This window comes from Daldinia childiae, assembly GCF_008694065.1.
Source record: "Daldinia childiae strain JS-1345 chromosome Unknown Scaffold2, whole genome shotgun sequence".
Taxonomy (NCBI): domain Eukaryota; kingdom Fungi; phylum Ascomycota; class Sordariomycetes; order Xylariales; family Hypoxylaceae; genus Daldinia; species Daldinia childiae.
The window spans coordinates 1,424,727-1,442,424 of record NW_022984643.1 but is presented as its reverse complement, the minus strand read 5'-3'; the positions used below and the strand labels follow the sequence as shown (position 1 = coordinate 1,442,424).

The 17,698-nt window shown below is 48.1% G+C and overlaps 5 protein-coding genes across 5 annotated transcripts; 2 read left to right on the top strand and 3 right to left on the bottom strand.

Annotated features, from left to right (window-relative positions):
- Window positions 1–156: 156 nt before the first annotated feature.
- On the top strand, window positions 157–2,571 carry GL218_01305 (uncharacterized protein; the record flags this gene model as incomplete). The annotated part of the gene is made up of 1 exon (XM_033577769.1): window positions 157–2,571. One exon carries the CDS (start codon window positions 157–159, stop codon window positions 2,569–2,571), a length of 2,415 nt encoding a protein of 804 aa, XP_033438712.1.
- A 64-nt stretch (window positions 2,572–2,635) lies between these two features.
- GL218_01304 (3,2-trans-enoyl-CoA isomerase) lies at window positions 2,636–3,529 on the bottom strand (the record flags this gene model as incomplete). The annotated part of the gene is made up of 2 exons (XM_033577768.1): window positions 2,636–3,287; window positions 3,345–3,529. 2 exons carry the CDS (start codon window positions 3,527–3,529, stop codon window positions 2,636–2,638), a joined length of 837 nt encoding a protein of 278 aa, XP_033438711.1.
- A 914-nt stretch (window positions 3,530–4,443) lies between these two features.
- GL218_01303 (Protein phosphatase 2C like protein C10F6.17c) lies at window positions 4,444–5,976 on the top strand (the record flags this gene model as incomplete). Its single annotated transcript, XM_033577767.1, has 1 exon — window positions 4,444–5,976. The coding sequence occupies one exon, from the start codon at window positions 4,444–4,446 to the stop codon at window positions 5,974–5,976; it is 1,533 nt and encodes a 510-aa protein (XP_033438710.1).
- A 553-nt stretch (window positions 5,977–6,529) lies between these two features.
- GL218_01302 (putative nad dependent epimerase protein) lies at window positions 6,530–7,702 on the bottom strand (the record flags this gene model as incomplete). Its single annotated transcript, XM_033577766.1, has 3 exons — window positions 6,530–6,936; window positions 7,077–7,190; window positions 7,282–7,702. The coding sequence occupies 3 exons, from the start codon at window positions 7,700–7,702 to the stop codon at window positions 6,530–6,532; spliced, it is 942 nt and encodes a 313-aa protein (XP_033438709.1).
- Window positions 7,703–12,488: 4,786 nt separating this feature from the next.
- GL218_01301 (Maternal protein pumilio) lies at window positions 12,489–15,367 on the bottom strand (the record flags this gene model as incomplete). The annotated part of the gene is made up of 5 exons (XM_033577765.1): window positions 12,489–12,832; window positions 12,888–13,443; window positions 13,499–13,777; window positions 13,832–15,156; window positions 15,223–15,367. 5 exons carry the CDS (start codon window positions 15,365–15,367, stop codon window positions 12,489–12,491), a joined length of 2,649 nt encoding a protein of 882 aa, XP_033438708.1.
- Window positions 15,368–17,698: the final 2,331 nt, after the last annotated feature.

Genomic DNA, 17,698 nt, shown 5'->3' with positions numbered 1-17,698 from the left:
GCTGTCAAAAAAAGCCAACACCGCAAAGTTTAAACCTAAATGCGAAACGAAGACAACATCGACCCAGAAAATCCAACCTGGTAAACCCCGGGAATCTGATGCGATAAACAACTCTCTAAACCCCCGCTACCCTGCGACCTCTCCTACGGACGTACAATGGCGGCCCCAGACACTTCTTCGTTTACCGACTCGGCCCAGGTCTTCGCCGCGCACACCTTACCCCAGATCCGCGCCATTCACAAAAGCCTCCATGTCCAGATCGACGAGAAATCCGCGCGTCTGCGCACTCAGGTCGGAAACAGTTATAGAGAGTTGCTAGGAACAGCAGACACTATCGTGCAGATGCGGGGGGACATGCTAGCTGCCCAGGATATCCTAAACCATATGGGTGGTATGTGTGGGCGCACCATTGTCGGCGCAAAGGTCTCGGGGCTGAGTAAGTTTCGCGGCAGGGAGGATACCGAGGCGCAATTAAGTCAGATCGCGAGGGTTAAGTTGTTGAATGCGTGCGGACTTACTATCGGGCGCCTATTGAAGCAGAGTGGAGAGGGCAGAGGAGATCGGTTGGTTCTAGCAGCTAAGGTCCTCGTCTTGAAGCGATTGCTAGTCTCGAGCTTCGGGTCCGATAACGATGTTGGCGAGGATATTCAGGCCATATTTGACGGAGCGAAGAAGAGCCTGAGTAGCTTGCGGAGGAGACTGCTCAGGGCAGTCGAGAAGGTATTGGAGAAGATTAGTGATGAGGTCGATCGAGGTGATATTTTAAAGGCTTTGACTGCATATAGCTTGGCCTCCAGCTCTGGTGCGAGAGACATCCTGCGTCATTTTCTAAGTGTTAGAGCAGAAGCTATAACATGCGAATTCGACCTCGGGGACCACGAGAAGGAAAGAGACGCTAATAGCGTCTTAAAAGGTCTCGACTTGTATACGAGGACTTTACTAGACGTCCAAGCCTTGATACCAAATAAGCTCTCGGACGCATTACTCCAACTTAAAAAGCAGCACTTGTTGGCAGATGAGTCGCTTCAGGGGCTAGAGGGTCTCCGGCTGGATATATTCGAGAAATGGTGCGGAGATGAAATACAATTTTTCACCCCATTCATCCGGCATGACGACTTGGAGGGTAAACAGGCCAGAGAAATGCTCACGAACTGGGCGACTAAAGGTGGAGAGACTCTCCTCCGGGGTCTGAAGAGTACCCTCGAACACGTTTCCGAGTTCAAGACCATTGTGGATCTGCGAACAAGCGTTCTTCAGCACTGGATCAAGGATGGTGGAAAAGCCAGGGGTTTCGATCCATCTGTTTTACTCAACGGACTACGAGAGGCTATTGACGATCGACTGTTACAAATTCTTGAGAACAAAGTGGCTAAGCTCAAGCTTGTCGGATCCGAGGTCACTGCGACGCTCGACGCATGGCAGCCTGGTACTACCGACCAGCGTCGCAGCTTATGGGATGAAGAGACGTTGGAAATGGACGTCTCGAGCAGTGCTAACCAGATCACTCACGAAGTTACATCTCGCCTGTACGGACGAAACGATGCGGTGGCCCGAGTAGTCACAAGCTACGAATCGTGGCACCATCTTATAGACAATGTTGGTGATTCGATCGAACAGCTTAAACGTCAACGCTGGGATAACGATGTAGATGAGATAGAGGACGAAGATGTTATTACAGAGCGCCAAAAACTATTAAGCAAAGACGATCCCGAGTTGTTACAAAATAAGCTTAATGGAGCCATCACTGCCGCGTTTCAAGATCTCAATGAGCACCTGGCAACCGCCTGGAAGTCCAAACTAGAGAGCACAGACAATGGCCCTATTTCAATGTACATTTTAAGGATTCTTAGGGATATTCGTGGCGGATTGCCTAAGCTTGAAGGTGTCAAGTCTTTTGGCTTAGAAAGCGTTCCATCCCTACATGAGAAGCTCGCAGCTTATGTTTCAATATCACCCCTTGAAGAGTTCGCCTCAACAGCTCTGACACGCAAACGGGTGGCTGGACGAGCTCTATGGGAAGGGGAACCTGCCTTGCCGACTCAACCGTCCCCCGGCACGTTTAAACTCTTACGAAATCTCATCATGGCCATGGGAGACGCCGGCTTGGACCTCTGGACGCCAACTGCTGTGAATGTTCTGAAGCGAATCTTCGGTAGACAACTTGTCGAAGTATGGCGCAAGGAACTTAGCAATTCGGAAACAGCAAACAGCCAAGAATTAGATGAGGCAAGCGAGGAAAAGCAATCAGCGGAAGAAACAGAAGAGACAGAGGGGACAGAGGAGAACCCTACAGAAACGACTACAGAAACCAATGAGGGTCCATCAGCGAAGGAAGAGTCAACCGAGGTGAAGCCTGAAAAGAGCAAGGAGGTTCTCATTCAATGGCTATATGATATTCACCTTCTCCAACAATGTCTTGGCACCGACGTCTACTCGGAAGACTCGTTTAAGGAATTCACAGAGGAGGTGTTTAATAGAACTGGATTAGAGAGTACTGCTAAAGACAGACTAGAAAAGGCATCTCAAGAATATTGGAAGAGGACAAGCTTGCTATTCGGACTGCTTGCATGATACCCATAAAAAGAACTGAGCAGCTATACAGAAAATGGAAACATCTAATATACCTAATGGTTATTTATAACTTATGTCTCTTCTTTCCCGACGCGATTTTCTCAAACTCCTGCTCCGGAACTCCACTGATGAACCTGTCCAGGCCGGCGAAAACCTCAGCCACATTTTGCTTCTCATGGGTATCTCTATACGGCTTCTGTATCAACGCCTTGATACCCAGCAAACTATCGCCATTCAAATGATCGCCCATCGTGTCGTCGATCTCCTTCATAACCTGCTTCAAAAATCCGTCGCTATCCCCCTTGGCGCAATCAAACACCTTGTTTACAAACCCAGTGCGCACGAGGTCCTCACACGGGATCTTTTTGGATTGGATAAGCGCCTCGTTGGCTTTGCTTATGCCTAACCGCTGCACCACGGCATGCGAAGCGCCTCCTTCAGCGACGAGGCCTAGAGACGAGAAGGGCATTAGCAGAAACGTGTGCGGCACGCAGTACACGAAGTCGGCGTGCGCGGTCATGGCTGCTGAGAGCCCGAGTGCCGGCCCGTTCAGCGCGGCGATTAGGATCTTGGGGTGCGTGTATAGCGCCCGTGTTAGGTTCAGGTTGTTGGCTGCGAAGTCCCGCAGCCAGCGCATGTAGGCGTCGGCCTCGGAAGGGTCTAACTTGGCGTCGGGCTTTTTGGTGATGATGGAGACGTCTGCGCCGCTGGAGTAGCTGTAAGTCGTGTGGCCGTGTATCGGGTAGATTGGTATATGGACGAGGTAGACTTACGCGGAGAAGTATCGGCCTTTGCCTGTTAGTACTGTGATGTATATGTCATCGCGCGCGGCGATCTCGCGTAATGCTTTGGCTATTGCATAGTAGCCTTGGAAGCCGAGAGCGTTGAGCTTCTTTTCGTTGTCGATGGTGATAGTGGCGATGCGGCCGGCATATTGGAGTTTGATTGTGTCAGCCATTGCTGTAATCTTTCTTTCTTTCTTTCTCCCGCCTTTTACGTTGTTATTAGTCTATTAGTATATATATATATATACTAGTTATATAAAATATTAAAGTCTATCTATATCAACCCAGAGAATTGGAACTCCTACGTATAAATACTAAGACGGTAGACGGTTACTATTACCTTGGCTTAGTAGAATGGCTTTCTTTTGATAGGTTGATAGGTAAAAGCGGGTTACATTCCTTGTAAGAGAGGTAAGAGAGAGGTTCCTAAGCAGCTAAGGTCCCCGCCTATTGTCCAACTATATTAAGTGGGTACCTCGGTTGTTTGTAGGTAATGCCGTCCCGTGTCTCAACTTCCCAGCTTCCCCATGATTTACTCCAGAATCGGGATTGTCGGTTAGAGGGTTACTATCTTGGATCTTGGCTACTTGGGTGACTAATGACTAAGGTATGTTACCATTAAGATTTCCTATTTGCTTTAGGTACCTTTGAAGGATACACAACATCAAGCTAAAGCTTAGCTTAGGTGTGTACATGTATTCCAGGTTAAGTACTTGTATTTTGACCTCAGCAAACGGCGTGTTTGTTATAAGTATTTTTCAATTCATATAATAATACTTCTCTCTGAAAAGTTATATTAAATTTCAATTTCAATTTATTATATCATAGATTGATAAGCTGACATATTATAACTTATAAAAGACATATGTCTAAGGAATTACATCGGAGAATAAATCGTATCGAGGAGGCATAGTACATGCATTCTCTCACCGATATTCAAAGCAGCTTCACCAATATCCTCTTCTCTTGTGTTAACCAACTCCAAGATTTAGTTTGAGACAATAGAACTAAAGGTAGAAAGGTGTTCTATTCTTACAAGTTAATCCCTACGTCATATTAATCTCAGCTACATGCATTATCTGCAAACATGTTCTTCTCCCAGCTACTTCGTCAACGGCCTCGTCTCACTACGATAACACGCCTGGCTCATCTCACATCGAGACCCCTAGCACGCTTTGCAAGTACCGGAGCACAAGCTAAACCCTTCTCAACCGGTACCGTAGCTGTGTCCTTCGCTGCAGGACTAGCATCAGCTACAACTGTGTACTGGTTTACCTCTCGTAGCAGCCAGACCCAGACCCAGACCCCAGGTCCCGCAGAAGCATCTAGTGCTTTAAATGACAAGGGCAACGGTATTCCAGACCTAAATAAGCTGGGCTTGTCCGATCAGATTGCCTATAGCCCCACTCCCACTTCGGAGGACGTCACGCGCCAGTTAAACGAGCATGCTTTCTCCGTACCTGGGGGAGGGAAGCCGGTGAGGAGATACGACGGTGCTCAATTGGCTTCTAATAGTCCTTGCGAAGATGCTTTTATACACGGCAGCTTCTCTAATCCCCTTGATAAAGGCAACGAGGACTGGCTCACATGGGGTGTTTTCGATGGGCACTGCGGCTGGCAGTTATCAAATCTCTTGACCAAGCAACTAATCCCATACGTTCGGAATGCTCTCGGTAATATCAAACCCAAGGACGGAAACCAGCTCAGCGATGAGGACATCCAAGAAGCCATAAAATCGGCTTTTACAACCCTCGATGACACCCTGGTCAAGTCCGCCGTAGCAACTATCAACGGCAATCTTTCCTTTGCAGAGAAAGTTAGAAGATTAGAGGCCGCGTACGCAGGCTCATGCGCCCTCCTAGCGCTCCTCGATCCGCAGAGCAGAAAACTCACGGTAGCGTCGACGGGAGACTGTCGAGCGGTGCTCGGCCAGAAAACCGCGGACGGCAAGTGGGCTGCTACGGAACTTACGACGGACTGCACGGGGGCTACGCCGAGCGAAATCGCCCGCATCCAGGCGCAGTTCCCCGACGAGCCCGAGATAGTCAAGGGTGGCCGGGTGTGGGGCATGCAGCCGTCCCGGACTTTCGGCGACGGCATGTGGAAGTGGCCCGCGGCGCTGAAGGAGACCCTTCGCGATTACTACAACGGGCTAAGCTTGCCGTCTGCAGTGCGGTACGGCGCTTACAAGGAAGGGCCGTACCTGACTGCCGAGCCGCTGGTCACCACGACCAAGATCCCGGAATCTGGACCCTCGTTTGTAATCTTGGCGACGGATGGCCTATGGGACGCGATGACAAGCGAGCAGGCTGTCGACTTGGTGGGGAAGTGGATCGAGTGGCAGGCCCAGGGACAAGGAAAGCCGGTGAAGCCCAGGTCGGACGGTTTTGGCGAGGTGGTTCTTGGACGCAAGCAGCAGTGCCGGTTCGAGGAGCAAAAGCTTACGCTGCAGGATAGCAACGCGGCTGTGCATCTCGTGCGCAATGGCCTAGGAGGTGGCGATGAGAATATGGTGCAGGGCGCGCTGACGTTTAGGTACCCGAACTCGAGGGATATCAGGGATGATATTACCGTTCAGGTTGTCTTTTTTGCTCCTGCCACGGGGAAGGGGGGGAAGTAAAGGGGGACGGGTGTGGGGGGAGTTGGTGATGATACAGTGCATGCTCATAGCGGGCGTTGTATACCCACTGGCGTTTGTTGATTTCTTGCATGCGGTAGATGGTATGATGTATTAGAATAGTCATGAATGACGGGTATGAAATCTTAGGCTACTCTCCAGTATTATGCCGTGTCTTGTGGGTTTTGATATGTTGTGGCTCGCGTATATGTTATTACCTAGAGTTTAATTTGAGGAACCAAGGTACTATTCTCTTAACTACTCCTATCATTCAGAGAGATCCTTCCATGGATGCTAGGAAAGATGTATATTCTCGTAATGCGTTAACTACACGATATCACCGAAAGAAAGAAAAGGGTACTTAGTTACTTAACCCAATATATATTCCAGCCTCGAAAGGAAACTAATATAATAATAGTATCAAAAGTCCAATCTATAGATAGCACTATTCTACGTCGGGGCTCTTCCTTTCATACCCCCTGAACAACCACCAATCTCACTCTCCCCACATCTCCCCAAGCACCACCACCGCACCGCCAGCAACAACAACAACAACCTAAGGCACCGCCTTATACAACTCCCTAATCTCATCCTTATGCTCCTCCAAATGCTGCCTAAACGTCTTAAACCCAAGGCCGAAATCGTCGGCCGGCGGGTTAGGCCAGTCGGAATCGAGACGCATGAGCTGTCCGGCGACGATCTCGCGGGTCTTGAGGGCCTCGAGGGCCTCCTCCCGCGTCCACGTGCTGACGCGGAGCTGCTTGCCCAGGACGGCGCTCAGCTGCGCCACGATCTCGCCCAGCGAGAGCACCTCCCCCGTCAGGTGCAGCTCCCGCCGGCCCGAGGCGAAGGTGCTGGGCGCGGCGATGGCGGCGCTGGCTACGCGCCCGATGTCGTCTACGTCGATCTCGCTGAGGAGGTAGCTGGCGGGGAGCGCGGTGTGTAGGACGCCTTCTTTGATTACTGGGGAGGGGATGTAAGTATACGTATGTACCTAGGTATGTATGTATATGATGTTGTCGGCTGCTGTTTGAGCTAGGTGGGGATAGGAAGATAGGTAGGTAGGTATGTATGTATGTATGTAGATGAGATGGATGACTTACGATCAGGGACCTGGAAGTGCGCCAGATCACCGGTGTAGTTGGACATGAACTCGGTCGGGCGCAGAATGGTATAGTGCTCGAAGCCGCCGTTCTTGACGAGGTCTTCGGTCTTGGCTATATTCGTTATTTGCATTAGCATTGTTACCCATCCCGTAAACCCAGAATAGTAGCCCAAGAAGTATAAGAAAAAGGGGGATATGCATACCCTTGGCGATCCAATAATTCGCAAAGAAAGGCGTACGATCCCACCCCTTAAGCGTCTGGTACTTATCCAGGCTCCCCACGCTGCTATACAGCACGTGGCGCACGGAGCCCGCGCGCTTCGCCGCCTCGACGACGTTGGTCGCGCCCTTGAGCTCGACTTCCAGGTCCGTAAACGACGGGACCGACACGAAGAAAACCGCCTCGATGCCTCCCGAGAGCGCCTTGTCTAGCGCGGCCACGTCCGTCGCCCAGTCGCCGCCGACGACGACTTCGGCGCCTAGAGCGGCGAGGGCCTGGGCTTTGGCGGACGAGGCGTCCCGGACTAGCACGCGCACTGAGTGTTGGCCTTTGGAGGCGAGGAGCGCGCGGACGGTGGCGCCGCCTTGTTTGCCTGTTGCGGCGAGGACGAGGACTTTGACCATTTTGGCGGGGGTTGTGGTGTTGTGATGGGACTTGTATATGCCCCTATTTGTTGAGTTATGGGTCTAAGTGCTTCTGAGGATGAGTTGAGAGATGATGATGATGATGGTAATATTGATGGTAGAGAATAGCAGCAGTCTAAGATTTATATATGCTTTCTACGTCTATCTGTGTTTATATGGATATACATACATACATATGAATCCCTATTCTATTGTCTTACGTTGACCTTGGTAGCAACGAGGCTGGATGCAACACCGCACTGCACCCACCCCGAGCTCGCCATATCCACGCTCAGGAGTCGTGCTCAAGGCGGGATTGCATGTATCATTCCTCGCTAGTTAGCGACGAAAGATACATGACCTCGACACTCTCTACGTACGGCGGTGTGACCTGCCAGTTGCTCATGGTTTCAAAAAGAAGCATTAGAATCCGTCGGAGCGGTTTGACGACGAGTCCGAATCCCGAATAGGAAGTGCCAGTACTACGACAATTATGTCGTTGGTCTGGGCTTTCGTATGGAACGCTCGCTCTTGAAGACCATCCGAGTCCGGGGTAGCTGTCGTATGATTGGCTACGGACAACGGAAGCCCACTTCTGTCTTACTTCTCGGACAAGCGACATTTAACATACAACTTCATCTTCTACGGTTCGACCGCTGTTGTGTAGGACTTGTTAGTCTGGATTGCGATATGCAGAGTACTTGATCACCGTGGAGTTATGTATAAACGATAAAAAGCTGACGAGATACGGTCTTCACTTGCGAAAACTCACTCACTAGTGTTTCTCTTTGCTATGTTAACGGCTGTGTCGCGGGGTACTAACACATCCTTCATATGTAGGTGATTTACAGTGGAAGTCTAGTCTACGAAGATGTTTTTGGATAGAGTCAGATATCACATAACACTAAATGTCTTCTAGGCTTGGGTACATAGACGAAGGCGAGTTGGACAACCAGGTTTACACGCTCAGCAGTCTCCAAGAAGACTTTCTCGCTAGCATCTTGAGGTTGAGGTTGAGGATCCGAATCTAGAGGAGGAATAACTTCCTTCGTGCAGAGCCTATTAATTGCTGAGATAGCATCTAAAGGAGGGAGATCAACCTCCCGATGACCTACTTGTTTGAACTTCTAATGTAGCTAAGTTAACCATTCAACAACTAGTTTTATCTCATCGAAATGATCATAGGGAGGGAGGTCAGGAATCATGTTATTCTTTTCAACTATACTCCCTATCTGCTCGACTAGGGGGCTTCTTGGACTAAAGTTAGGATTGCCTTGAGGATTAGGGTCTATAGCAGTCTCTAAAGCACCTTGGCATTCACACATAACCATCAACAAATCGTCGTCATCGTCGTCCTCTACTTCCAGATTCACGGTCTCTGCTATAAAGCCATACGCCTAGAAGACCCAATCCGTATCGTTTGGACACATGCAAGCCTGACGTTTCCTTCCCCGCTCTGCTAAGCAACTCTATCATCGGTAATTATATAAACAGGTCTTATTCGTCTATGGCATCACTTCTATTATATTCAAAGGGTCATCTAGTAGAGATATACCCAGTAAGAAAAACGACTAGTTAGGCTTTAACCTTTTTGGATCATAACAATAACAGCTAAGAACCAATTACTAACTAGACAATCTTTAGAGGCAAATATAAAGATAAAAGACTCGGGTTTAAATAACATAAATTACTATTATGTTATCTTAAAGAGAGCCTAGGAATTAGTTAGGGGCTTAACTTGTCTGAAAGCCAGAACAATAGAGCCGGCTTAGAGAATAGTCTAGACACGCGGGTAACAACGACGATTGATAAGAACTGATATATATTATATCATCTTAGAGCATTACAGGTATTGACATAAGTCTAAACATTACCATGACTTATTAAAAAAATTATTGAGACTGCCATTCGTGGTATAAGGCAACCAACCCCTTAACCACTCGGAAGATTTGACCCCTTTAGTCTTTCTAACAACTAGAAGGCACACAAGTATTTAATATTAATAAATCGAAGCGGGTTAACTATTGAGTTTAAGACTCAGCAAAGTCTGCGTCTATAGAAGTATATAGCGTTTGACTTATAACTAGACTATAATCTAAGTGAGTTGAAATGCAGGTAACTAGAGGTAATTAGATATTAGCTTGCAGGTATTGCCCGCTTTATCTTTACCATATATCGAATATTTCCTACCCTAACCCCGAGATCTCCGTATTCTATCCTATATACTAACCCATAGCCCCGAAAGACATATCTAATATCGATAACGTTGCTGCCTGCGTATACGCATCTTATACCCAACTCCACATCCGCGGCTCGGCACGCTCTGGAGCGGATCAGTCCCCGAAGGCAACAATAACGTATAACTACCTAGGTGCTGAAGAAACTAAATATAGACACATTACCTTGACGGCACGGTATATACCTTAGGCAGATATGATGACTACTACCTATGTTACACGACCTCAAGAATGGTAACACGACATACCATGTAGCCGTCGAAGGCAGCACCGCATCCGACGTATATCACCTCGCTGCATCGCTCACCAACGTCCCGCCGTGCGCCGTGATATCTCATATATCAGGTGATGCAATATGCAATATGCAGAGGTATGCCAGGCAGCGATGACTCTTCCACGACTTAACCTAACAGGTAGTTAGTATGTTAAACGCGATAGATCGTAAGCAAGCAGCACGGTAACGAGACCGGTTGGAAGAAAGCCTAGACTACCTAGGTATTCATAAACTCGAGATATCCGACTAGAACAAGTTAGTTATCTCCTCTCTCCATCGCCACTATTCGCCACGGATATGCCTAGCCAGGCCGATTCCTTATCTAGTACTTGTTTCCACGGATGTCGAAGAATAAGTACATATCAAGCTAGTCACCGACTACCCATCCCAGGAGAGTATTCGCTAGATCTAGGTATGTAATTTCCCCCATCGTCATAAAGTCTACCTAGAATACGAGAATATTAAGAGGCGCCTAACCTACATATGTAGGTCTTCCACCGGCGCATCTACTAAAAAAACATTTAACACCCCGTACCTAAGTTTATAGGCGTTTTAACGACCCGCCTGGAACCTCCATGTAACCAACCAACCAGCCAACATCCACTGCTTGCTTAGTATAGACATACCAGGTACAATTCGCAGTACCGGTAGGGCTGGCTGTCCGTCGGAAGCCGGAAGACGAGGAATTGGAGGAAGGATCCGAGACGAGGGCTCGGTAGGGTTACATGCATGTATAATGTATACTGCCCCATCCACTCACCTACATTGCATTAGATAAAGGTAGGTACCTATGTAGGTCCATCCATATAGAAGACTTTGATCAACGTACATTGTACAGTGCCCTTATGTAGGCTACCTACCTACCTAGGTCCTAGGTAGGCCAAGGCATGTAAAGTAAAACCTCCCGATTCTATTTCCGGGTCTCGGACTGTACATGCATAGCATATGTACTATGTACGTATGTATGTATGCCCGGCATCAACCAAGATACGTATATACGTACATTCGTAGGTAAATAGTATAAGTCTAGCTTAATCTAGTCTTGTTTTACCAAGTCTAGTGAATCAATCTCCAACGTAGGGCTGAAGAAAAAAAAAATAGTAGGTATACGTGTATAGGTATTACATAGATGGGTTATCTCAGGCTTAGACATACATATACACATATACTTCTTTATCTATCTGTGTACCGTTGCGCTATGTAATACTAAGTAGCACAAACCCCCAATACGATACCTCCTCAATATCTATCGTGGTACCCAGGCCAGCCTACCCAACTCGCCAGCCTTAGCCAGTCTAGCCAGCCGAGTACATCATTTCTCCATCAATAACAGATACAATAACAGGTAGTGACGTTTGTGGCCGTACGCCTCTGTTTCACCTGGATCCTTCAGATCCTCATACGGTTTCCCCCAGCCTAGAGCCCAACATTAATAGAAATAATGTACCAGCCCCCCCCCCTATCTTGCCCTACCTATCACCTTAGCGTCTGGCTACCGACGGCACAGCGCTATACTTTTCAATTTATTACCCAAAAGCCACCGCCTCTTTTCAAGTCACAAAACAACCACTTCACCAAAGCAAACAGAATAGCTACCCCAACTTTTTAACCTATTGAATAAAGCATTTGATTCTATGTGTCATATCTAGGCACATCTACGTTTCAACACCCGTGAACGGGAAACACATGCTGTCGAGTAGATAGAAAAATACAAACGCTGCTCTGTAAATTCTCGCTTTTTGTGTGCTCGTCTGGCCGTCGGCTTGTTCCTAGCGCGGCTAGCCACTCTTTATTTCCTTCCGAGACCTCGCTCCAAAATGCCTTATGATTTACCCGCATTTCCCAACCTACACCCCCAAACACCGTACGCCTAAACCCGCATAAATGGGAGCCGATGGCCGTCTCCCAAGCCAGCCGCAAGTACCAATAAACCAATTTGCGAGGGAAAAAAAAAAGACACGTAAGAAGGGAATCCGTTGATGCGGAAAGAGACCATTAAAACCAGATATTATGTGCTACTATGTTGTATGTCGTAGAGTCTCGTATCGACAGACCCGAGATCTTCCCATCTCTCGCGTTATTTGCAGTGCTATGATAATTTTCATGAACCAGTGCTAATCTCGACTCGCTAAAGAAAAGAAAAAATGACAGGCGAAACGGAGTTTTTGTGGGTGATAGGTTCATGTGTGACGTATAAGATAACTAGATGACCTTGTCCGAAGAGTTGAAAGATTGTAATATTCTGCTAATGCGTGGTGAAAATGCATCTGGCGCCTTACGGTTCGTTAACCTCAACTGGCCCGCAATCTTTTTTGAGGGTCGAGGTCTTGCTATTCTTCTCATCCATAGACTCCTCTACGCTCGCATTGGTACTAGGCGGGCTGCTACTCTGCGGACTATTCTGCTCCATGGTGAGCGACGGAGTAGGCGCAGCTGAATTGACATCGACTAATAGATTCGGCGTAGTGGGGCTGGTAACGGCCGAGCTTGCCGACATCAGCCTATCAAGAGCAGTATTTTGTCGCCCGGTGCTGTACTTCTTCAAGTTCGTAAAGTGGGGCCGCATCTCCTCTTTAAACGACTCGAGGTCCGGACCTTCCAAGTGAGACATGAGTTTCTCTGTCTATCGGTTAGTTATGACGTGCTACTGCATAGAGTATGACTTTGAACTTACGGATCACGTAGTTCCCAAACTGGTCCTTCATCATGGGCTGGAGCGGGCTAGTACCGTCACTGTGCGGAGCTGTAATTTGGTCCCTGATCGCCCTTCGATCCTCCGTCGTCCCGTACTCAATCGACTTCTCAACCACATTCGATGCGAATTTGTGCTTCGAGAATGTTATCAACCTTTGAAGCACCAATTGAATTATCTTCTGCCGATCTTCCGGTTCGCCCCGGGCGATGATATGTTGGGTAACATAATTTCCGTACTGGTCCGTTATGAGCTTAGCCGCGCAAGCATGGAGATCTGTCATGAGACTTGTCTTCTCCGCTTCGGTCCCCCACTCGAGGATTCGCTGGATGACCCTGCACCCGTAGTTGTGGGATGCTAAGGATTCAATTTGGTTTTGGAAAGCATCCATAATGAAAGGAATGCATTGGAGCGGGGCCATCTGGATGATTTTTTGAATCACATGATTCCCATTCTGGTCTTTGACGATCCGCATAATGTCAGGTTTAAGTTCTTCCACGATCTCGCGCTGCTGTTCGACAAGCACGTGTTCAAGCGCCTGATAACTAGTTAGCAGCTTGCTCCAAATGTAGTATTGTTCACCTTAGCCTTACCTTCTGTACAACACGGCATGCATACATCTGAGTCGAAAGCTCTGCGACCTTCCCCTTCATATGTCCTGCAATTATCTTCTTCTGGACTTGGTTTCCGTGCTCGAAAAATTTCTGTATGACGTAGTTGCCGAAGACGTCCTTCATGAGTTGAAGTGTATTGGGCTCGATTTCTTGAAATACTCGCTCTTTCTCATCGCTGTTTGCAGTCTGAAGTTTTTCCTGTATAAACCGCGAGCCATGCTGGTCGCCGCTAAACTCGACGATATGGTTATAGATATCCTACATCTTGGTTAATCCTTTAATCTGCTATCGTTTAGGTATACTGCAACATACCTTCAGTTCGTAGCGCTTGTTAGCCTTAGAGTTGGCCCGAAATTCTTCAAGCAGTATGCTACGAACACCTTTGCCAAGATCCTGGTGGTCCCTGCTGGGTCTCACTGGAACTGAAACGTTGGAGAAGTTCAATTGTAAGCTATATGGCGCAACCTGCATGTGAGGACGGAAACCTAGGTGCTCTCCATATTGGTCGAAAGGGGGTGAGAACTGAGAGATGTTGTTACCGTAATAAGGTGGTTGAAATGAGGGTTGCTGGTGTACGTATTGGGAGCCCTGGGATGTTCGCTCGAGATCTTGAAGAGCCCTCGAGTCCCGCGAAGCTGGTCTGTTCCATGTGACAGCCCCCGGGTTTGGGGTGCCTGATAGAACCCTCGGACTATTGACGCTAGGACGATAGGTTGGTCTTTCGGTAGATGATCCTCTTTCGCCTGGGCCCCTCCTGGCGGTATAGAATGAAGTAGTAAGGGGGTCCGCCCAAGACTCCTGTAAATTCTGGCCGAATGGCCTCGAATTATTCCCCAGATCGTGCTGCCAGGCCTGAGATCCCGGGTTCAATTGGAAATGCTGGCTTGCGGGATTGTATTGCCCGCTATAATTGCCCGTGACGGCGTCGGAGCTATCCTCCAAGGTAACTCGGTTGAGAGTCTCTTCAAGGTCATGATTAGGAGTATCTACTCCTCCCACTGTCCCGTAAGGAAAAGGGATAGGTCGACTTGTTTCCGATGGCAATGCGACTGAAGGTCCAGAAATAGAAGGTCGCTGGGGTTGGTTTTTAGAATGGCCAGGGGCCTTTGAAAAGTAGTGGGAGCTATCACTGTAACGATGGGAGGTCTGTACATCGGATTCGGGCTGCCGTGAGCTGAGCGTTCGATTATGCCCAAGGTTGAGGAATGACGGATCATTCGAATTATGCCGATATGCCCTAGTAGTTTCAAAATCTAGTTGTCCGTTGGTGTTTGACGCATATCTGTTACATTTCGCCCTCTCATCGCCAACCGAGTCTCCAAAGCTCGTGGCGTACTTCAAAGATCGCGCTGAGTGATCTGTAGGGCCAGGTGGTAATGTTCTGGTCGGAGCCGACCCGTTCTGGCCTCCCGGCGCTCGGAGCGGATAGAGAAGGGGGTTGCTTGGAGCTTCGGAGAAGCTGTGTTGAAGACTGTCTCTCGTGCGTGTTGGAGAAATACTTCCAGAAGACGATTGACCCTGATGTGTGCCACTTGCCTGGTTCCATATGCTGGGATGAACTTTCCAGCGGACGGTTTCAGAGTGTGGGTTTAGTTGTCCAGAACCAGAGGCGGCGCCGGGCGAAAATTCATCTGATTCTATAACACTTATTAGGTCTAACCTTGAGGTATACCTCTACTTGCTTCCTGTATCACACTACATACCTCTTGCGCCTGTCACATCCCGGCGTGAATTCAACGAACCGCCAATGCCATTTCCCCATATGTCATTTGATTGCGATTGCCAGGTTGAGTGGGTGAAAGATGATCCAATAGGCTGCGAAGCCTTGTCGTTCGAGTGATTTACCATGGTTAGATTAGGAAAGCCGTTAGGTCGTGTCTATATGCAGCCACATGTCAGCTTGGCAACGGAGGTTCGTGACAGTTCAAACGGGGTGGGAGAAGTGGCCATGCATGATCTGGAAGTTAATCGACCACTCATGCAGCCAGAACAGCTTTAGAGAATCCACCGTCTACACTTTCGTTTATATGACGCCAGACGGCACTTGTGCCAAGGTGCATCTCTTTAGGGAACAGTAAAGAAAATGAGCACTCACTGCTGTGCTCATAGCTTTACGTCGCTCGGAGGTATCTGTTTGTATCCTACAGAAGGATTCTGTATGCTGGAAGCGGCGTGCCGCGCCGTCTCTGTCGGGCTCTATAACGCTCGAAATGTGTTACTCGTGGCAGAACGATCGTGATGTCCGGTCGTTTGACGAATTCTATTATATATGCTAAATGTATGCGAGAATATTCTTCTTATATGTAACTATGAGACAAAGAACGGATTAGATTGCCAGCCTATAGGTTCGGGATTTGAAGAGAGGGGAGGGTCGAGTAGTATACTAAGGCTGACGGAATGCTACGAGGGAAGTTCCAACACCGGGCAAGATAAGGTATAAATCAGACGAGGCTATGATGGAGAGGTGTGCCTACCCAGATTGCTCTTATGTTATCTTTCTATATCGCCAGAAGTCTATGTAATTAGCTGATAGCTGAAGCTCGACTTGTAGTTCTGATATAACGACGTCTCTGTATACATGTATCCCAAGGATAAAATGGATCATGTAAGTCGACTGTCGTTATCTGTTGGCAAGATAGCAAGGTAATAGGCCAGGTCGAGAGGGAAGAGGATCGAAGAGGAGAGAGGGAACCGGAGTAAATGAATAGTCGAGACTGTAGGTAGGCAGTCGAAGGAAGGGCTGATGTACGTTAATGTACGTGTGTAGGTTGTGCGCAGGTAGGCGTGGATTGGTCAAGAGATATGACAGGATACTTTCTGGGTTGCGAGCGCAGAAAGTAATATGTAAAAGTTGACGGGGCAAGTACCGAAAGTTATTATATGCAGATGTGGCACGGCGTCTCTCTCGCAAAGGCCTGAAATGTTTTAAGAATATAGCTAGCTGTACAGCCTAAGGATCGTTAGGTTACCCCGTGAGGGCTGGCCTCAACTGAGCGTAGACAAGTAGGTCAGGCTGTTGTACTAAAAGTGTCAAGTTTCAATAAGAACGTGAAAGCGCCTTATTTGAACGAGCAATGAGCCCCACGCTCTTTTTTTGGGGCGTGTTTTGCGCAAAGCCGGAGGACGGATTTTGTGCTTTGGATTGGCTGGTTTATTGGCTTACGAAATGGAGTTGGACTCTTTCGTAAAAGTTAAAAAACGGCTTCGAGTCACAGTATTGCGAGTCTTGCCCAGTTCTGACCGGTCTAAGAGCTAGACAGGGATGTATCAAGCCCCAAAAAAGAAATCAGTCCCAAACCAACAGTGCCCAGAGGTAGTAGAAGGTCTCGAGTCTGGTCTAGGGCCAAACTTAGAATACGGTAAGATGCTAGAATTGGTAGGGGGGTGGGCCCCCAAAAGAGACGATTCACAGAGTTTGGCAGTGTGTGAATCTGATAGATCTGGGGGAAAAGATATTCGGGGGGGGAGGGTTGCAGCCAACTTGACGGTAATGGTAATGGTAAGGCAGGGTAGGGTAGGGCAGGGTAGAGAGGTAGAGAGGTAGAGAGGCTAGGTATTGAAGGTGTTAAAACGAGAAGTACCAAAGTGAAGGTAGGTACTTGTCGAGTATAGTGTAGGTAAGTATTGCGTATTGTGTATTGCGTATTGCCCGTGGATTATATGTATGTTGTTATTTTTTTTTTTAGGCGACGCGGGCAATGCAAATGTAAATGCTGCAGCGATTTCAGGTTGGGCTGTAAGGTGTTATCAGTTACGGGTCCTAATGCGCTCTTGCTCTTGCTCTTGCTCGTGCTCGTGCTTTGTGCGACGACCTGGCTCCAGTGTACAGCGGCAGTACATGTGTACCTCCTATGTATGTAAATATGTAGTTCAGCGAAAGGCAAGCACTTTTCAAGTGCAACTTCCCCTCAATATGGCTTGTGGGTGAAATTGTATTGTACCTAATGTACCTCGATTGATTAGTACCTGCAACTGGACAACTTAGTACCATCCAAGCTTCTCTGTGGATACTTCACACAGTAAACCCCCCAGGTTATTGGAAATAGTAATATGTTGAGTGAGAAATCTGAACTTTGACGGAGTGCGAGTTACGCAAAGCAGATAGGAGAATAATGTATAGAAGTGCAAATATGTAGAGATGCAGAGGATGTAGAGACGCAGAGACGCAGAAACACAGAC